General features: G+C 32.0%; 1 protein-coding gene across 5 annotated transcripts in view; it reads right to left on the reverse strand.

Annotated features, from left to right (window-relative positions):
* The window catches only part of LOC115884406 (tyrosine-protein phosphatase Lar), a 693,925-nt gene that overhangs the window by 336,538 nt on the left and 336,249 nt on the right, over positions 1–21,138 (reverse strand). For 4 of the 5 annotated variants that reach the window (XM_030902968.1, XM_030902964.1, XM_030902967.1 and 1 more), the window contains exon 2: positions 16,046–16,084. The exons of the other annotated variant lie outside the window; for it this stretch is intronic. In XM_030902968.1, the coding sequence (XP_030758828.1) occupies positions 16,046–16,084 (39 nt within the window). The remainder of the gene's footprint in view (positions 1–16,045; positions 16,085–21,138) is intronic. 5 annotated transcript variants of the gene reach the window in all.

Here is a 21,138-nt window from a genome sequence, read left to right on the forward strand (position 1 = left end):
ACTTGTTGGTTGCTGCATGTTACTTATTTACTCAGGTAAAATCCTGTGTAATTTCGGTTCTAGTTTGCAAAACATTCTAAAATTGATAGAGGCTGTAGTGATACCGTTACTAAAGGTAAGTTTATATAAGTTAGTTCAGTTTGTTATTATTTATTTAAATTGTTTATTGAAATTTTGTTGACGTAAACATGGTATATATAGGGACAGTCCCACTATATACCACTGACGTGATTTTGTTAGCTGCCATGAATGCAAAGCCAAAACAACAAAGGATTCACAAAGCCCGTAGTGTAAAGAAAAAAGTTTTCGTGGAGTCATCATCAAGTAAAAGCGACGTGGAAGATGAAATTGTGGACGATGATTCATGTGATGACATTGATAGTGACATGCAAGATATTCTAATTCCGAAAATAGAAATCTCAAATTTTGTTTTGGTTCAATATCCTTTGAAGAAAAGTATTAAGAATTTTGTTGGTCAGGTAGATGCAGTGGACTCTGAAGAATACTTTGTGAATTTTCTCAGAAAATCTTCAGAGCTCACGTTTCTCTTTCCTGAAAAAAAAAGATGAAGATATTGTCAATAAAATGGATGTTGTATGCAAGCTACCCTAACCAGTTGTGGTAGGTGGCAAAACAACTTAAATTTAATTTTGACTTTTCGGAATTTAATATCCAGTAATGTGTTACGATTTTTTTCATTTAGTTATCATTTTTGTTTAGTATTTATAACGGATCAGATGTGTTTTCAGTTTAATGATTCAAATAAAGTTTCTTAGTAAATATTTAACTCTTTATTTTTCCGTTCTAGGATTTTAAAACAAATAACTATGCCATTTTTCCGTAACTTTTTAATTGTCCCATTATGGACCATAGGGTGGTACATATACGGACACATGGTATATCCAGGGACATATTTTTTTCTGTGAGTTAGGTACAACAGCTTTTCTTAATTGGTGGGAAAATTGAAAGGAAATTGTAATTCTAAACTGAAAAAAATACTGTTGGCCATGAAGTGGGAAAAATGTTTTTTTAAATAAAGAAAGTAAAAAAACGTCCCTGTATATACCACTCTCCCCTATACCACCTTTAATTCGTAAACTTTGTTTATTATAAACTTTAGTATTTAACTTATTATACAGTGTCAATCGAAGAGTTGTTTTTTACCCTATCTTTAAAACACCCTATCCAATAATTTCGGGAGTAAATTTTCCTAAAACATTATTTTTCAGTCAGAACCATTTCATCTGAATACGAGTGGCAAACCGCTGGTGGTATTTATTGTACAAGCACTTGGTAATACTGGTATTTTTTGGTACTAATTTGGTATTTTTGGTACTAATTTGGTATTATTTGGTAATAAACTGGTATTATTTGGTAATAAACTGGTTTTATTTGGTATTAAACTGGTATTAAACAGGTATTTTCTTGGACATCTGGCAACGCTGGATTAGACGCACGTGGCGACGACGGCCGGGAAGCTGATTGCATCATTTCTAGCCCATTTGCATCTAAAGCTAATACTTAAAAATATCTATATTTCTAGCCCCAAGTACATCTAAAGCTAATACTGAAAAATATTTGGAATCTAAAGGTGCTTTGACAAAATCGTTTAGTTCTGGAAGTCTTTCAGAAGATACCACCCTACATGTTTTGGAAACTGATTATACCCAAGAAAATAATATAGTTTCTAAAATACTAAAGCAATGGTTAAAGTCAAAAATTGGTGATGAACTCTGGAGCACTCTAAACTGCAATAGTCTGTTTAATAACATTATTTTTAGCACATCAATTTTACTTCCAAACTCTACTGCAAACTTCGAGGCAAACTCGATTTCGGGATCGACTTTAATATGCAAAATAACCTGCAAAAAGCAAGCAACTTTACAAATAAAATATCATCCTTCTACAAAACCCACAAAAACAAGAGTTACAAAGGCACGCTGGGTAAGCTCAAATTTTCAAACACACTTGATAAAGCATTTTGATATAACAAATAAATTATTTATACCAAAAATTAGTAATAATCGCAGTGTTAAATCCGAGGTTAAATCAGAGGTAAGCAATAATTCTTCAAATACCTCTGAGGCACAACCAAAAATAACTTCATTTCTAAAAAAACCTTCTACCGAGCCTTCTACGGAAAATACCGAGGAAATTACAGAGGCATGCAAACCCTCATGTAGCCAAATTGTACCCCCTAATCTAATATGTGAAGCTCCCTGTAATCAAAGAAATCCTAATGTAAAAATACTAGACTGCGTAATTATTCCCCCAACTAAACGAGCCTCGGACCTACCCTTATCAGCCGCCACTTTAGCCATACCATCCACAAGCAATAATAATTAACTCCCCGATGGTCCCATTTGCTACCATTATCAGCTGCCGCTTCAACCTTACCGTCAACAAGCAATAATTCAATTTGGAAGTCTACAAAATACAGCCGCTCGCAAAGGAATAAAAGAAAAATTGAAAAGTTTCAGTATAATCAACCTCTTATAACCAACTTTATTTCGATATTAGAGAAAATAAATTCTACTCTTATGAAAAATGGTGAAATATCGAAAGCTGTTAAGGAAAAGATGATGGTTTGCCTAAATGAACCCGAGAATGAGAATAAGCCAGAATCGAGGCCAGAATCAATGCCAGCAAACAAATTTCAAGATCTTTATCTACCTACCCCACGCTCAGAGTTAGTTAAAAGTTCAATATTATACAACTCGAAAAAAATGCACAATCACCTGCCATTTGAAATCAAATCCATAACATCATTTTTTTCATTTCGCAAAGCATTGAACTCTTATTTACTAGACAAGGCTTTCTACGCCGTAAATGAATTGTATTTTGAAAATCAAGTTTGATCTTGTAAACACTGGTCTAATGGTCGCTATTGCTATATTTACTAATGACATCGAAATGAATTTATTTAGAGGTCATTGATATTTTTCTATAAACTAGCTAAATATTTTTGAATATTATTTTTATTTTTTGTTCTTTGACATTATAAACATTTATAAATGTTTATAAGACTGACAATATTATTTGTATAATATTTTGTATTATCTTTTGTTTGTTTGTTTGTGTACCTTGTTTTTTTACTTTGTTTGTTGTTTTAATTTTTTGACAATAAAGGCATTTATTTATTTAATTTTTAAACATGTTGCTTAAGACAGACTTTGGTACTAATTTGGTATTTTTGGTTCTAATTTGATATTTTTTTGGTAATAATTTGGTATTTTTGGTACTTTTTTGTGGGTGGACGATTGAATATGATTCTTAGTGTCAAAGATTATGCAAAAGTCATTGATCTTGTTGAATATGACCGAAATTATGAATATTCGCTTGGTCCTTGAAGAAGAATGGGAAAACATAACACAATATACAGAGTGAGTTTTCTACGATGTTCTCTATGGGTATCTCGGAAACTACTGGAGATAGAGAGCCGGTTAAATGGGGAAAGAATTGCAGTTTTGGAGTGTCATAAATATGTGCCTTTCAGATTTGTGAAAAAGTTCATGGCTTACTAGATATTTCGGAAAAAACAAATTTCGGCTATTTTAAAAATGGTCTCTAATTACATTATAATCTATTTTAGACAAAAAGTTTTCAGATGAAAGTTGTAGATAATCACACCCTTAATGAGACTGTGTCCTCCGTTTTTTTCTAAAGCCTGTCAATTTTGGCATATAAGACAAACTTATGTTTTTTTTTAATGGAAACCATACGCGTGCTGTTTCTATAACAAATCCTACAATTTCGATACACTATTAGAAAAGGTCCGAGAATACCTAGCTTGAATTTTTTTATTACCCTTTTAATACATAATAAGTTGAAATTCAGGTGATCGCTAGGTAACCCAGCTAACTTGGTACCGCCTAACAGTGAAGTGGAGTGAGGTGAAGTGAAGTCTTCTTTCATCAAAAAAAATATTTTGGAGGAGTACCCCTCATCAAAATTAACACTGTCTAAAATTATGAAACATGACCAGCAATTTTGAAAAATATTTTGGAGGAGTAATATCAACATTAACACTGTCTGAAATAATGAAACATTTCTAAACAGGCAAGAAATTCTCCATGAGCCTCACTGTATATGCACACATACTTAGAAAAAATAATTAGTTTATTAAAAAAAGGCCTTTCGAACGTAAATTAGAACGTTTCTCTAGGCAAATGGTCGCGTGAGTGTTCACTCTGCGTGATTGGTCGTTCTCCTTTAGGTAAATAATCCATAAAAACCACATTAACTAAGAAATTATTAGAAAAATTACATAGCGGCCGCGTAAGTAAGATAAATTACACCCCTCTCTCAGTCGCAATTAAATAAACGAGAAGTGGGGGTAGGAGGGGGTAATTTCTTTCTATCCAACATCAGTGGCGGTACCTCAATAAGTGCTCATGTGCACGTAAGCCCCAAAAGTTATTGTCACCTCTTAAGAAACAACACTAATTTAAATTTTATCCTTCTTTCATTAATTCTACCATATGATCGAAAAAAAAACAACGTCGAAGACGGCTGCGAAATGCCAGTCGATGCTAATTTTGGCAAAGTCATTCCCTTTAATAGAGGAGTAATTTAATAAAAATTGTCATAAAAATAGAAAGACAAAAAAGTAGAATGTTTCGAGACACACAAATTTTCTAGAATTTCAGAATACACCTTAATTATTTTGAAGTGAAACTTCTTTACGCGTGCTGCGTGTAAAAATTCAAGGTCGTGGCACACGAGCTGGCGAGATGAAAAGTAGTAAGGATCGCACGATCGCACGATCGCAAACACCAAAAGACATTTGATTTAAAACTAAGGAAATCATTATAATAAATTTGACACTGTACAGGGTGAGTCAACGATAGAGTAAAGTCCATTATCTCATTTGTTTCAAGGTTTACAAAAAAATGTTTAATATAAAAGTTATAGGGATGGTTAAGATACACATTTTAAAATTATTATAGAGTATACAAGGTGCTTCAAAAAAGTGTGGCGGCTATGACATGTTTTTTTTAAATGCAACACCATATTTTTTATTTTATTTTTAGATTCTGCGTAAAATTCCATAAATTTTTTATATATAATGTTGAATACCTAAAATTACTAGTTTTTGTAATATTTCAATTTATTTAAACAAATGTTAAATTGCAGTGTGGTAGAAAATTGTCAGTGGTGCCATTGTTTCTGAAGTTGAAGTACCAAAATTTGGTAGGAGAGTTTTATAGAGATGAAAAAAAAGATATATGTAAAGATATTTTAGTTAAATGATACAGGGTGTTCAAAATATATTTATGAATTTCAACTACTTATATTTAAAAAATCTCAAATTTTTTAAATGGGACACCCTATATATTATTATTTTTTCTGATAGATTTGACAAAACTCTTCAACTTTTATTAAGCAGGTCATATCCCTATTTTTAATAGTTTGCGATTTATTCCAATTTTTTCTATTTTTACCCATATTTTTAATACAATTACCCTATAAAATCATAGTTGCCATGACAAAACAAAACTATTTATTACTTACCTTTAACAAGTAGCTTCATAATTAGTTACAATTGCTGGTATTAGTTAAAATTAATCAACTTTACTCAAATAAACTAAATCGCAGTAGTGAATTTCTTGGTGTATTTCTATATTATGAAAGATGACACTTGGGATTTTTCGTCGGGGCGACTAGCCACAGATTAGAGTAATATCAGATTACCTAATTGCTGAAGACTACTGATATATGAATTTTCTTCGACATACAGTAAAGTTTTTTATCGTAGTAATTCTGGTTTATAATTCATTTGGTAAAGCCAATATTACTACTGCCGCGAAACCGTCCCATTACACACTGAAGATGTTTTCTAGATAATATACATCTATCCTTATAGTAGTTAGCAAAGTACTATATAATATATAGTACTGAACCAAAAAATGTGGTTTTCTAAGCTTGTCCGTGTATATCAATCACACTGACTAATTAATTTCAAGAAAATCTGTAACTATTATCTCTACCATTTATACTTATTACAACAAATTAAACTAAAATTCAAGTTTTGTTCTTAACTTGCTTAACAGACATGAAATTGTGATAATTATTACTTTTTGTCATGGTAATTATGATGTTATAGTGCAATTGTATTAAAAATATGGGTAAAAATAGAAAAAATTGGAATAAATCGCAAACTAATAAAAATAGGTATATGACATTCTTAATAAAAGTTGAATAGTTTGGTAAAATCTATCAGAAAAAATGATAATATATAGGGTGTACCATTTAAAAAAATTGAAATTCCTTAATTTTAAGTAATTGAAATTCCTAAATATATTTTGAACACCCTGTAACTTCTAACTAAAATGTCTTTTTCTATATCTCTATAAAATTCTCCTACCAAATTTTAGTTGTCCAATTTCAGAATCAATGCCATCATTGACAATTTCTTATCCCACTGCAATCTAACATTTGTTTAAACAAATTTAAATATAACAAAAACTATTAATTTTAGGTATATAACATTATATATAAAAAAAAGTTAAGCAATTTTACGTAGAATCTAAAAATAAAATAAAAAATAGGGTGTTGCATTTAAAAAAACATATGTTATATTCGCCACACTTTTTTGAAGCACCCTCTATACTGTATAATAATTTTAAAATATGTATCTTAACCATCTCTATAACTTTTATATTTAATATTTTTTTTAAACCTAGAAACAAATGAGATAATGGACTTTACTCTATCGTTGACTCACCCTGTACATGTGTACCAACAGCCTCTGGTTGTGCTAGGAAGTAAATCTTCATGCATATTTTCATCGATAGGTTTGTAGCTTCTGAATAACGGTCTAGGTAAAGCATCTATCTCATTTGCTAGCTCAGATTAATAGAGTTAAGCAACTCGCATTTTCATTGAAGGACATTGTCATATTTATTTCAAACCAACAATCGACCAGAACATTCGTATAATTTAGCAAAATTACTGTAAATCACTATAATTAATGAATAAAACATGTAAACAAGAACAGACAATACGAATTGTTGGTGAGGTTCAAAATTTCTTCTCTTCTTAAAAAGAATTTAAGGGGGCGTTAACATAATTGGGCATTTGCCTATATTTTGGATGGTATTCCACAAAATTTGCAGGCTGTTGAGGAAACAGGATTACAGGGTACAGATTACAGAAATAAATTAAAAATAATATTTATTTAAAACAGCATTAAGGTTGATACTCACTATACCTTCCGTATCAGCTCCCTTCCATTTCCCTTCCGTTTACATAAAATATTATATCATGTAAATGAATAGGACAATGTACACTATCCGTACCGTTTCCCTTCCGCTCCATATCCTTTACTTCCATACCTTTTTTTAGCGGATGGACTGAAGCGTATCGGAAACAGCGTTGTCAAGTTCTTATATTTATACCCTTTTACCTAACTAGCTCTGTTAACATTTTGCTGATATTTATTTATTCTTTCACCTCTTAATTAAATCTATTAACAAAAGATACAAAATTTTAAAATAAAATTTTCGTAATGATATAAATTGTACAATAAAAAGTATGGAATTGATCCGGAACAGAAGCTTACGTATACCCAAGTAGCATAGAAAGGAGAAAATATCTATGACCACGGAAAATTAACCACTATTTGGTTGAATTTTACTTATATTTAACTTAATAAATTTCTTGTAGGGAATAAAATGCGAGAAACCTAAAAATGAGGTCGTAAGCTAGTTAATAATAACCTAAAATTATGCCTTTGAAAAGTAGCAACGTTGGAGTTAGCTGGCATTGTTAAAATCTAGTTATTGATAACCTATTGAGGGCATTAAGACTACAAGGACTTAAAGTAGGTCAAATGTTACTTTATTATAACTTCAAATTTGTCTCGGGGGTCGAAGGCATTTCTTGGTTTCAAGTTAGGTTAAAATTTAGTTGTTAATAACTTTAAATGGGACCTTATTTGGAGGAGTTCAAATTAGGTTGAAAATTTAATTTATTTCGACCTCATAAGTCACTGTTATGCTTCAAAGGTAAAAGTAACTTAGTTTTTTGACTTGGAAGAAAGTCAGACATACGGCAGGTTAAAAATTACCTTTTTTAATTTCCTCGGGGTGATTTCCGTTTAAAATAGTTTTCGAGGGATTACTACGTTATAGTACATTACCTTGTTCCCACTGGTGGGTAACGAAAGAATATTCAATGCGTTTCTTTTTTATTACCGACACAATCTTAAACGTGTCCATTATGTGCAATAAAAAAAAGTCCAAAGTCCTCTATAATAACACTCACAATCCCAAAACACAAAACGTTTACTAATAATAAGTAAAGAAAACTAATTTGGTTTTCTAGTTAGTGTTCTAGTTTAGGCCAGTTCGGTAATTGCATCGGCTAGCAGAAGGATAAAAATTTGACATGTCACATGACTCTCAATAAATATCCTCATTTTAGGACACATGATTACTGTGAAAAGTTAATCGGATCGCTCGAAGATGTAATTACCGAACTTAGCATAAAATATCATTGTCAACTGTCACTTAAAGAAAATAAAAAAATTCTGTTTTACCGGCAATACTTCAAAAGTCAGGCCTTCGAGAAATGAGCTTCGACCTAATATAGCCCATTTTTTAACTTGCACCTCGAAGGAAAAATACCTTAAGCAAGAAATCTTGACCTTTGAGGTTATTAATTTAAAGAAATCTTAACCTCATAAAAAGAAAGCGGACTTTAAGGTTTTAAAATTATGAAAAACCTAACTTCATAGACGAATAGTTAAAAACACCATTAGCGGCCATTTTCTTATCCAATTTGTTTTCAAAAAATATTTTTTTGTGATATTGTTCTAAACCACTGAGAAAAATAAACAGACGTTTATGAATAATACTACCTACCATAAGTTAAATTAACTAATTAAGAACTTTAAAAGTGTACCAAGGAAGTTAGCTGAAAAAAAGTTAGGTTAGAACCTTGAAAGTAACGATTTATTCTAAAATTAATTGTTGAAAATACATAAAATTTTAATGGCGCATAATTTTTTAGGGCCTATCATATTTACATCTCACAGAAAAGTTTTCTCCGCAGACATAATTATCTTGGGAATCCAGTAATCCACTTCTTACCAATAACTTATTTACATTTATGTAGGTATTTCATATTTCATCAATATTGGATTAATGTTCAAACAGCCATGCCAGTTATTACTACACTTGTTTGTCTTCCTGGTTCATTATTGGGAAATTCATTTACATACACATATTAAAAAGAAAAATACTTTACCTTATTCTTTCTCTTTCTTTCCCATGTTAAAATGTAGGTAGTATAAATTAGGACTATTTTTAGTAAAATTTACCTCTATTTTACCATGTTATGACCTCAGGTCGGTTATTTTTGACTTCATAGCCCATATTTCATACAAGACATTATAACCTGTTAACCTATTTTTAACTTCCAAATTACTTTAGTTTTATTCTCCACTTTGGGAATTTTAACGTCAATTCTTGGAAATTTCGACCAATTTCCAGTTGGTCAATAATAGTCCAGGTGGTTAATTTAACGTAATTTTAACTTCAAACGTTTGTTGGGTAGGTCCATACAATAAAAAATACGGAACGGATATGGAATGGAAACGGAAGGTATAGTGAGAATCAACCATTATATGTTACTTTTCCAAACATGTCCTTCAAATCCCTCAATTTAATAGCTATCTGCTAGTAGGAAATTTCACTTCCAATATGCGCACATAGTGCACACACTGTTTTTTTTAAATAAAATAAGATTCTATATAATTTGCAATCTTAGATTCACGATTTGATAGTCAAAAAAAGATTCATTTTTGGACGTAGTTTTTCTAATTTTGTACACCCCAAAGTATGGAAGCATGCGCCGTCACTGTCCAAGTTCCAGCCTGTTGGTGGGTAGGTTATTATCATAACCCTTCTGGAATTGTTTTAGTTATTGTATTGCTACACCCATACATTAATTAAAAGTAAATTAGACGTGGAGTTTTCTAGTAAGTGATTTGCCGGGTATAATTAATTTAGAGTAATTGTTTCCAGATTTTTTCCATTGTGTAAATAAATCCTTTTTTGTGTTTTATTCCATTAAATCACTGAACTATAAACGTTAAACTAAAAATAGAAAGGTCTAAAAACACTTACGCATGTTGTGTTTCTTTTCTAAAGCTTTTTGAATCAAATGGGCAGTGCCAAATATACAGGGTGTCCCAATTCAATCCTCATCATTCGGATTACAAAAATTAGAGTTAGAGTTAGATTACAGAAATACGAGTCAGCGAGGTTACCCCAATTAGCCTTATCTATTGGATTGCGAAACTGTTTAGCGACAGTTATGCGTCCGGGAAAGCCAAAACTTATTTTTATTAATCCAAAGACTGACAAAATGTGATTTTATTGGCCGAAGCCGATGCAGAAGCCAAAGATATTTTTATGAAGTGGAAAATTTAAATTAAAAATATGATAGATAAGATGAAAGAAGGTCGAAAATATTATGTAATATAGGGTGATTCAGGCTACCGAAAAAGCTCTATATTCGGTTTTTGGTTTGTCAATTTTATTTCATTTTTTTACATAATATGGGAGCGAAGGTAACGCACATTCTGAAAATACTTTTATCCACATTCAAACATATTTTCAAATCAAAGTTGTATATTTTTAAATGGAATACTATACATATTTTAACCTCAGTGCTCAATCAATAGAATGCTTAGTTCAATCAATAGAATGAATTTCGCAATGCATATGTTTAATACAGATCATGAAGATTGGAGCATTTAATTAAAATCTTATTTTCCAATGAAGTTTTAAACAGATCTACACTATGTGGAGAACTCTTCGAAGCAGGTCAAGGTCGCATTTCGTCGCCCAACTTTGATGCATTTCAGTTTATTTCCAGTTGTCTTGGCCCACTTCGGTTTGCCTCGATCCTCGGCATGCGACCTACTTTGGATTCTTAAAAGCGCCTGAAAACTACTCGTGAGGAAGACGTAGGGGGACTTTTTTTTTGGCGTTTCCTGTTGCCTCGTTCAATTTTGTTTCGTTTTGAACTATTTCCAAAACGTGGCGGTATCCGTACCCGAGGCAAAAGACTTTTTTTCATAAATCTCAGTGAAATAAGTAAACCTAGATGTTTCTAAAATAGCTGTTGTTACGATGATATTTTGTTATTTACATCTCGTTTTGTGTTGATATATATTCCACAAAATTAATATTTGAACACGCGTTTATAATATGTATAGTAGATATTTATTTATTTTTATAAAATTGTATATGTTATGTTTTTTATGCGGCCTTAATTGATTAATATAATAGTAGTATTGTTTGATTAGTAATACTGGCAACACCATCAATATATCGAACTGATTGGAAAAATTATTGATTGACCCGAAGTCAATAAAAGATACTTTTACATATAATCATAACATGGTCTGATATAAATCCATTTAAAAATAAGAAATAATTAGACGGTTTTTTTTTAAATAGTTTAACACAGTGGATTAAAACCTATAAAAGACGGACCGCCAGAACAGTTAGTCACTGCGTATTGCCCTGCAGTTTTACGATTTTAAGTTTTGGAAATATATTTTTTACCATATTGGAATAAATAATATTAGACAATGATTAAAACTAAATACTCTTGTGTAACTTTAGAGGAATAGCCAATTTAATCTACCATCGCTAACTGTTTTCTAAATGCACTATTTTTGATTTTTCATATCAGTTTAATATAGTGGTATTACATTACACTCCATTACAAATTAATGATATTTATTTATACTCCATGTTTACTTATTTTTCTGAAGCCACCACAACGCTTGACCTTGATTGCTTCGTGCTATTTCACAAAATAGTACGATAAAAATAAGCCCGTGTTATAAAAATTAGTTCCCACGTTTCCTGAAATTGATCAAGACGCACGCTGTGATTGGTTGTTTGTTTTTTATTTTTAAAACAAACAACCAATCACGGCGCGTCTCGATCAATTTCAGGAAACGTGGGAACTAATTTTTATAACACGAGCTTATATTATTTGAGTTTACTTTTGAAACTTTTTCCAGAAATGTTTAACGAAATATTTCCAGAAATATTTCGTAAAACATTTCGGGGATAGTGTAGAGGCTGTTAGATCAGATCAGATTCATTCACTTTTACAGTTTCATTAACGTTTAGTTCGATTTTTTTAGTAGCTTAAATTATACAGCTTTTTAATAAATTACATTGGTTGAAAAAGAACAGTTTTAACGAGTTGCTTATAATGCATTTTTACGCAAAAAACGCATCAAAAAAGGGCTTCTTAATATGACCGTACTTTTCCTGTATATTTCTTTTAACCTAGTTTTGTAAACTACAAAAAATTAATAACCCCAACGTACACAACTAAGCCATTTAAAGCCAGCCATTTTCTACGATCGAAACCTGGTTTTAAAAGAAAAAAATACACTCGTATACGAACAAATTCTGTTTGCTCTAGGCGCACACGGAAGAACTTTTTCATTTTTCGACTTGCGAGATAGGACATATTAGCCCCTAGGTAACAGGGCGGAAGTTTTTACTAAGGAACTTTACAAGAAAACTCTTTTAACCTAAGCTCGAAGCAGATAGTATAAAGTTGCGGGAAGAGTTTTTCGATGTAAAAAATGAGGAAAAAAAGAGAAGGGAACGTATGTGCGCCCTGTTGTTTTCTGCAAGATTTTATGTTTGTTTTTAAAGTACAAGTATATATATATATATATATATATATATATATATATATATATATATATATATATATATATATATATATATATATATATATATATATATACAGGGTTGTTCACCACATACGACACGGAGTATTGTAGCTAAACGATTAGATTTTTACAAATTGTAAGTTTTGGGTTCATTGAAGGACTGTTAGAACTACAATTTAAAAATATTTTTACAAGATACAAAGTGTCCCAAATAAACAAAAAGTATCAAAGTTGAATTTTTTTAAGTGGAACACCCTGTATATTATTCTATTTTTAGATTTTATGATTGAAATAAAGGTAAATTTGATTAAGGTTTATCACACTTAAACCTTACCGTTTTTGAAATATTTTCAATTTCTTCAAATTGTAGTTTTATCGCTCCATTTCTACAAGGGTATCAAAGTTTTTAATACTAAATATTTACTGAACATTATTTATTGATCAGATATTGTGTTGCAATAATAAAAATTGTACTACCTTATATAAAGTGTCCAAAAATGTATATTAAATAATTACTACTTTAAACGGCAATAATTTCTTTAATTTAAATGGAACGCTCTGTATATTTTACGAGAATCAGATGCATAATTTAATTGTCTATCAAATTGTATTATATCATTTTTACCTACCTCTTCAAGTTTTCGTAGAAAATGCATTTTCTTATAATTTAGACGTCAATTATCACTATACCCATGGAATATTGACATTTTGGATTATTTTTAAATGTAACAAATTTTTAAAGAATTCAGATACTAAATATTGTCGATATAGTTCCCTTATTTTATTAAAAATAAAAAAAACTGTTTAAATATTTTTTGTTTATTTATTAATATGATCCAATTAATTAATATGATCTCAGTGTTCAAACTACATTAATTGACTGTTTACGTTGATTAATAATAATTGCTCCAAATACTAAAAAACTGAATTTTGTATGTGTATTAGACAGTGTGGTAAAAAGTAACATAAATTCTATTTCATTTTTTGACGAATGCTTATTTATAACAACAAAGACGTTCATTCTAATAACTTATTATTATATTGATTTCTAAGTAAAATCTGCATTTATTTAGAATAATGAAAACAATTAAATATGTAATTAACTACTTTTTGGGCGGAAATACTGGTGGTATATTTAATTGGTACACTCTTTTACAAAGATTTAAATAGTTTTCTTTTTCTAAAAAATGGGCTTGCAATATTATTACTTTTACCACCTGTACATTTTGTACATATTATATGTTGCTTTAAAAAAATCTAAAATGTCAATATTCCATGGGTATAGTGATAAATGAGGTCTAAATTATGAGAAAATGGATTAAAGAACGAAAAAAAAACTACGAAAACTTAAAGAGGTAGGTAAAAATGGTATAATACAATTTGATAGACAATTAAATTGTGCATCTGATTCACGTAAAATATACAGGGTGTTCTATTTAAATTAAACAAGTTACTGCCGTTTAAAGCTAGTAATTATTTAATATAAATTTTTGGACACTCCGTATAAGGTAGTATATTTTTTATTATTGAAACACAATATCTGATAAATAAATAATCTGCAGTAAATATTTAGTAATAAAAAGAAATGAAGAGAAATGAAGCCTTAATTTTTTTACTGCACTTTCACAAAATTGAAAATATTTAAAAAACGGTAAGGTTTAAGTGTTTAATCAAATTTACCTTCATTTCAATCGTAGAATCTAAAAATGCAATAATATACAGAGTGTTCCATTTAAAAAAAATACAATTATAATATTTTTTACTTATTTGCGACACTCTGTATCTTGGAAAATTATTTTTAAATTGTAGCTCTAATAGTCATTGAACGAAACCATAACTTAAAATTTGTAAAAATCTAATCTTTTAGCTACAATACTCCGTGTCGTATGTGGTGAATAACCCTGTATACGGTGTAGTTTTTAGGGGATGAAAAATGTAGGCCAACTAGTGATGAGCGACATATCAGAAACTGTGATTGGATAACTGCAATTAAAAAAGCACGTAATGTAACTGTTACGAAAAATCGTACAAAACGGTTATTGGTTGTCAAGATAGCCTGCATTGTATAGATGCTAAAGCCATGGAACAGATAAAAAGTCGTGATCATAGTTTTTGGTTTGCGTTAGTTTTTAAATCACAGATATTAAAAATCACAGTATCAGTTGTCACGATATCCTGCTTTAGCTATAGCCATGGAACAGTATGAATGATCACCTCACTGTTAAAAATCACTGACTAAAAAATCACGATTTCAGTTAACAGTTATTTAAAAAACAGTATGTGAACTATCTGCGCATATTTCAAGTGAAGCTACTGTTAGTAAGACAGCTATTAAATTGAAGGATTTGAAGGATATGCTTGAAAAATTTGACATATAATGCTGTTAATGCTGTTATAACTTCTGTTATTAAATTCAATTAACCCGAGAATCCAATTTTTTTTGTCGACGTGATGGCTTTTGTAGTTGGATGAGTAGGACAAGGAATTGGACGATTTAACATATGAGGACCCACTTCCATCGTCAGAGAATGTCCTTCCTCCTCTTCCTCCCCCCTCTCCGACTGATCCGAAATGGATGGGGCCCGGTCCTTCTAAGAGGGCCAAGTAAAGTAAAGCTTTTGTATTATATTTTATAGTTTATACGTATTATATTAATGTTGTTTATTTTTGTATTTATATTAATGTTGTTTGTTGTTGGTTTTTGAGCAAAATACGACGCCTAGCGGCCTCATTCTTACATCAAATTAAAGCTAAATAAATTCTCTACAACTCTATTTCGTATGACTTTTCTCTAGAGCCATTAGTTTAGCCGATACGTGCTTTGGAATGTGACCGTACTAATAAATTTTTAGTTTTTCAAAAAAATTGCCGATATTTGATTGGGCTGTATTTGAACAACGAATTGGCCTAGAGGGTTCAGGTTGGGCTTAAATTGTAGGAAATTTAGTTGACTTTATAAAAGTATAGAACAATCAAATTTGAAAACTGCTTTTTTAACATCGTTTTTTCAAAAAAACTGAAATAAGTACCAAAATTTTGATTTTTTTTGAGTATCACGGGAGTAGCACAGGGTTTTGAGGGTTGCAAAATCGGGCATAACTTAGTCTCATGGGTTCTAACAATATATAAAAAATCGTAGATACAGTCCCGTTTGTGATGTGGGATGTCTTAAATGACTGGCCTATAGTAGCAAACAAGAGATTTGATATGGAAACACTTTGGGAAATTTTTTAATGCCAATGTAGCATTATTTAAAGGTTTTGGTTATTTCACTTAACAGGTTATTTTTTCTTAGATAAATACGAGACTTAGATAGATACTTACGTGTCATATATTGAATGAAGGGAGAGTCCGAGTAGTTGCCTGTAATTGAAAAATATTGATTTGTTAGATATTAAAATGTAATGTGACACTCGAGATACCCGGCAACCGATGATGATCATCATTCTGAAAATAAAATATATGCACCACGTTGATAAAGTCAAAATTAATTTTCAGCATTTCCTGAAGCACAATTTTTATGTTTCAAATATTCTAGCTGGTGTTTTTACAGAAGTCGATGTCGAATCCGAATAAAAAAACATATTCTCCTGCCGACTTAATCCTATTTACATTTAAATTATGTTTTTCTTGCGGCCCTGCTCCCGATAATTGCTTTTATTTTCGGGGTGCTTTTAATTTCTACGAATACGCGGGGCCGCACAGTGGTGAGTTTTTCAAAATTCGTGGCCAAAACTTAAAATACGAAATCTTATTTGACTTTAAGCTATAGTATTTATTACACTGTTTAATTATCAGGGTACATCAATATGTACCATACCAACTTAGATCTTTAATAATTTCATTCATAGAAAAAAACTCATAGATGTGTTTCTAGGGTCGAAATATTATATCCCTAAAAATATTTGCACTTAGTTTTTCCTCCTGTAAACACAATTCGGGGACATATAGATTATTTCTATAATATAAATAATATAATAGTGGCTACATTCTTAAAGAAGACTTGAACATAATATATAGTTTTATTGCCTTTAGAGGCAAGAAAACATATTTATGTTTAAGTCTTCTTTAAGAATATAGCTACTATTTAAAAACCATTCACTGTCAATATCAGGACTCAAATCCTTTTGAAGTATTGATTTAAAAAATTGGCTCTTCAGCAAGATATTGCAATATGGCAATATAACATTTTCAGTATGTCTTAAAGAAGACGAGTATATACGCGCTGCAAAAGTGCGAATAGATGAACTGCTTCATTATGTTTTTTCCCTAAGATCATAACTGCACGTTATATTAGTAGACGGAGATGGCTGATTCTGCGCCAGCCTAGGGGGAAGGTGACGTAAAACAGATACGAACATGTAAAATACGCTAATAAACAAGAATAAACAGGTTTAATCAAGAAAACAACAGATGGATTTTATTTTAAAAAGTGGATGATATTTTAAGCATTTAGCGGTTGCTTTCTGATTAAAGCGGTTGTTTAAACCTGTTTATTCTTTATGTCTTATAATGTGCCTACTTTACATGTTCTTACCTGTTTTACGTCATCCACCCCCTCCTCCTTGAGGTTAGCGCAGAACTTTCTGATTAAAGCGGTTGCCTAAACCTGTTTATTCTTGTTTATTTGACTATTTTACATGTTCTTGCCTGTTTTACGTCATCCACCCCCTCCTCCTTGAGGTTCGCGCAGAACTGACCATATCCCTGTGTTAAATTGTATTCGAAGTTGGTCAAAGAATGGCTAGAGAAGCTGAACGATGCGATGTAGGTAGAAAAAGAGCGAGCATTCCATTAACTGGACCAGAACCTTTCTGCTGAAGAACCTGGAAGGACTCCATCAGTAACCTGGAATAGAAATTCTCCAAGGTGTAGGACTCTCGAAAAAATGTTTCAGAACTTAGACAAAGAAAAATGAAAGATTTGCCTTGACTTATAAGTAAAACAATCTTCGGAAGTCACGGAATTTTTAACAGGAAACAGATCTCTTCTCAAAGAACACCTCAGTAGATTGAATCTAAAAAACAACGACGAATGCAGATCAAGTTGGGAAAATGTGGAAACACCAGAACACCTCAACACTGAGTGCGCCGAGACGACAACCATTCGTGTCATAAACTTTGATACGGCTGATATCGGAAATGGAGAACTAACCTCTATAAAACCATCTCAGATACTAGCTTTCGCCAAACCCCTGAGACTGTATGATGAGTTATAACTCAAGAAAGGGGAACACAGTAGATCTACAAGTTACATTGTAGAAATCTAAACATAATTCTGTTCTCAATGTATCTGATTTTAAACTAAACCGTCCCACTGTACGCCGGTTCCCCCGAAGTAGGATTAATGTCCTTTTCTCTGCTTCGCCCCATTTGTAAAACCGGCGACGAAAAGATAATGAGGTCGTAAAAAGCGAGGAGGAAAAATAAGAAAAGGACGAAAAGGAAAATGTACGCACAAATACCGAATAAAACCGAATTAGGGAAAATCATCATCGGGACTTAGAAGGAGCGCGACGAAACGACGAAGATTTGTCGGAAGCGGATTTGGCTAATTGTATTTCTCGTGTCGTCTCGATCTTGCAGATGGACGAAATTGCTTTTTAAAGTGCTAATTTTCGAATTATAAATGGATGGCTCCAAAATGATGAGATGATTTTATTCCCCGCTTTAATTAAAATACTTTTTTCATTTCGTATTGTTAGATTTAATGGTTTATTAAAGAGTGTATGTTATCCAGGTATTTTAAACAGGCGCGATTTTTTGACCACACTTTACGTTTCTTAAGCTCTTGATGTGTTATGGTAACTTTATAACATTTGCCTAGTTAGACGTTAGATTTGGTTGGATTTACACACGCATTTTACTTAATAAGCAAAATAGGGTTCCAATAAAAAATAGTATGTAGATGTAGATTGTAGCGGAGTCGGAACTTTGACAGAAGCCGGTAATCTCGGCGCATTCAGTGATAAGATGTTTTTCATTTTCCCCACAAAACCTGAATTCGCCTTTTTTTCTTAGCTTCAATCTACTGAGGTGTTCATTGAGGAGACAGTGTCTTGTTAAAAAGCCCGTGGCAATCCGAAGTTTTCTTTGCTAAGTCAAGAAATATTTTAGATTTTTCTCTGTCGTAAATTTCTTCGAGTGTTTTAGACCGCTGGAGGATTCTTGAGTTCTCCTTTAAGTTGGTTTCAACATGGGAAGCAGAACGGTTCTGGCCCAGTTAGTGGAGTATTCGCTCCTTTTCTAGCTAGATCATTTGATTTTTCATTGCCTTCTATTCCTTGGTGGGCTGGCGCCCAGAGTAGGAGGACTATTTTCTTTGTCTAATTTGTTCAGCTTCTTTAGACATTCTTAGACCAACTTCGAATTGATGGTTCCTGAGTTGATAGTTTGTAAGGCTGCTTGACCATCGGATAAGATGGCTATTTCTTGTTTCCGGTAGTTCCTATCTGTCTGAAGGATACTGGGCTGGAAGCCCATTGGTTCGGAGTATTTAGTTTTCGACCCAAATACTCCTAACCCCCTTCTTGCTTTGTTTTTTGCAGCATCAGTATACAACGTTATGGTCTGGTTTTAACTTTTGAGCAAATGTTTCTCTCTTACAATTCATTTTATTGCCACTACATTGAGGTGTTTCTCAAAGTTGTACATTTTTGGAACATCACAGGAAACTTAAGGAGTTGAATTTTTCTGGATGGTTTTCCAAGCTCCTGAGCTGACATACAGTATATTTCATAATGAGTAGGAAAGTGTTGTCGAGTCATTAATGTCGAGATGTTAACAAAAATCTCGTGACAGTAAAAATACTTTTCTTCCTACGCTGTTTTAGATAGGACCACAACCACTAATCAAAAACTAGGTAGAATATTTTATTTTGAAGACTGTTAAAAGTATACCAAAAGTTACTAATTTTTTTTTAAATGAAACTTCTTTACGCGTGCTGGGAGTAAAAATACAAGGCCGTGACACAAGCTGGCGAAACGAAAAGTGGACAGCCTACGTCTTAGAAATACATAGTGACGCGACGTGTATTTGTGGGCTGTCAACGTGCTTATAAAAAATATTGATTTTTAATTGTTTATTAATTTTTTATTTTACAAGAATAAACCTATTTTTTACGTGTATAAAACTAATTGTTACACGTAAAAAACTATTTTTTACGCGTAAAAAATATTTTTAAAATTTATTTATGAACTTCAAATCTTTCAAATTAATACCTGTTAGTAAAAAGTATCACTTCAAATATGCACAATTTTTTTTCTGTTTTGACGTGCAAACCTCACTTTAAATTTCTTGTTCGTCCTTTAAATTTATCTAAGAGAGAGGGAGCCAAAATTTCAGAAAGTGCTAATAATGAAGACTATCCTAACAATGGTATCTCACCAGAACTTAAAGAATCTGCAGAAAAAAGCAGAATGCTAACCAAAAAAATTAGGAGTCTATTTTTTAAAGATAAAAAATATTGTTCAATACATCCACCAGCAAGCATCCAGATTAAACAATTGGACGAAGATATTTTTCGCGTGTCGAATCAGAACAACGACGGCCGATACCACAGGCGTTGGGACGCTTCGGCCGCCATTAATCTTGCGGCGCCGTTGCCGAGGCTGTAATCGGCATCCCCGGGGATTTATCCATCTCCGTCTGTTCTTATCGAAAAGTAGATTAAGCGCAATTACGGCGTGAGAACGAGGTTCGCCACTGTAAGTGATATATACACACATATACGGTGGTAAATAGCCAACTTTGGACTCCACAATGATATACAGGTTGTAAATGGATTACTAAAACAGAGTGAATCAACATTGCTAGGCAACTATCATATTTAATCGCAATTTCGAGAGTTTTTTGAAGTAAAGAATATAATAATGTTGTACTTTATATTACTTAGTCGGGAAAATTTTAGGGCAGCGATTAGTGCTTACTTTAAGCAGAACAAATTAGGCAAAGAAAATAAAGTTCTCCTACTCTGGGTGACAGCCGACCAAGGGACAGAAGGTAATGAAAAAGACCAGAACTAACTAGACCAGAACCGTTCTGCTTCCCAAGTGAAAACCGACTTACAGCGGAACTCAAGAAACTGGAAGCGTCCATCCATAATCTGAAATGGTAATCCTCCAAGAGTCTCTAAGACACTCGAAATTTTTTTTAGGACTTGCAACCAGAAAAGATCAAAGATTTCCCTTTATTTACAATCACAATCTTCGGATTGTCATGGTGTTTTTAACCAGGACACCGTCTCTTCAATAGATTCAAGCTAACCTCGATAGATTCAAGCTAAGAAACAATGGCGAATCGAAATTCTGTGGGGAAAATGGGGAAACACCAGAACAACTCACCACTGAGTGCGCCGAGGCGAATACCATTTGTGCCACAAACTTTGGTATGACTGTAAAACCGTCTTAGATACTGGAT

Source organism: Sitophilus oryzae, unplaced genomic scaffold (assembly GCF_002938485.1).
Source record: "Sitophilus oryzae breed Bouriz unplaced genomic scaffold, Soryzae_2.0 scaffold_246_pilon_pilon, whole genome shotgun sequence".
Lineage (NCBI taxonomy): Eukaryota > Metazoa > Arthropoda > Insecta > Coleoptera > Curculionidae > Sitophilus > Sitophilus oryzae.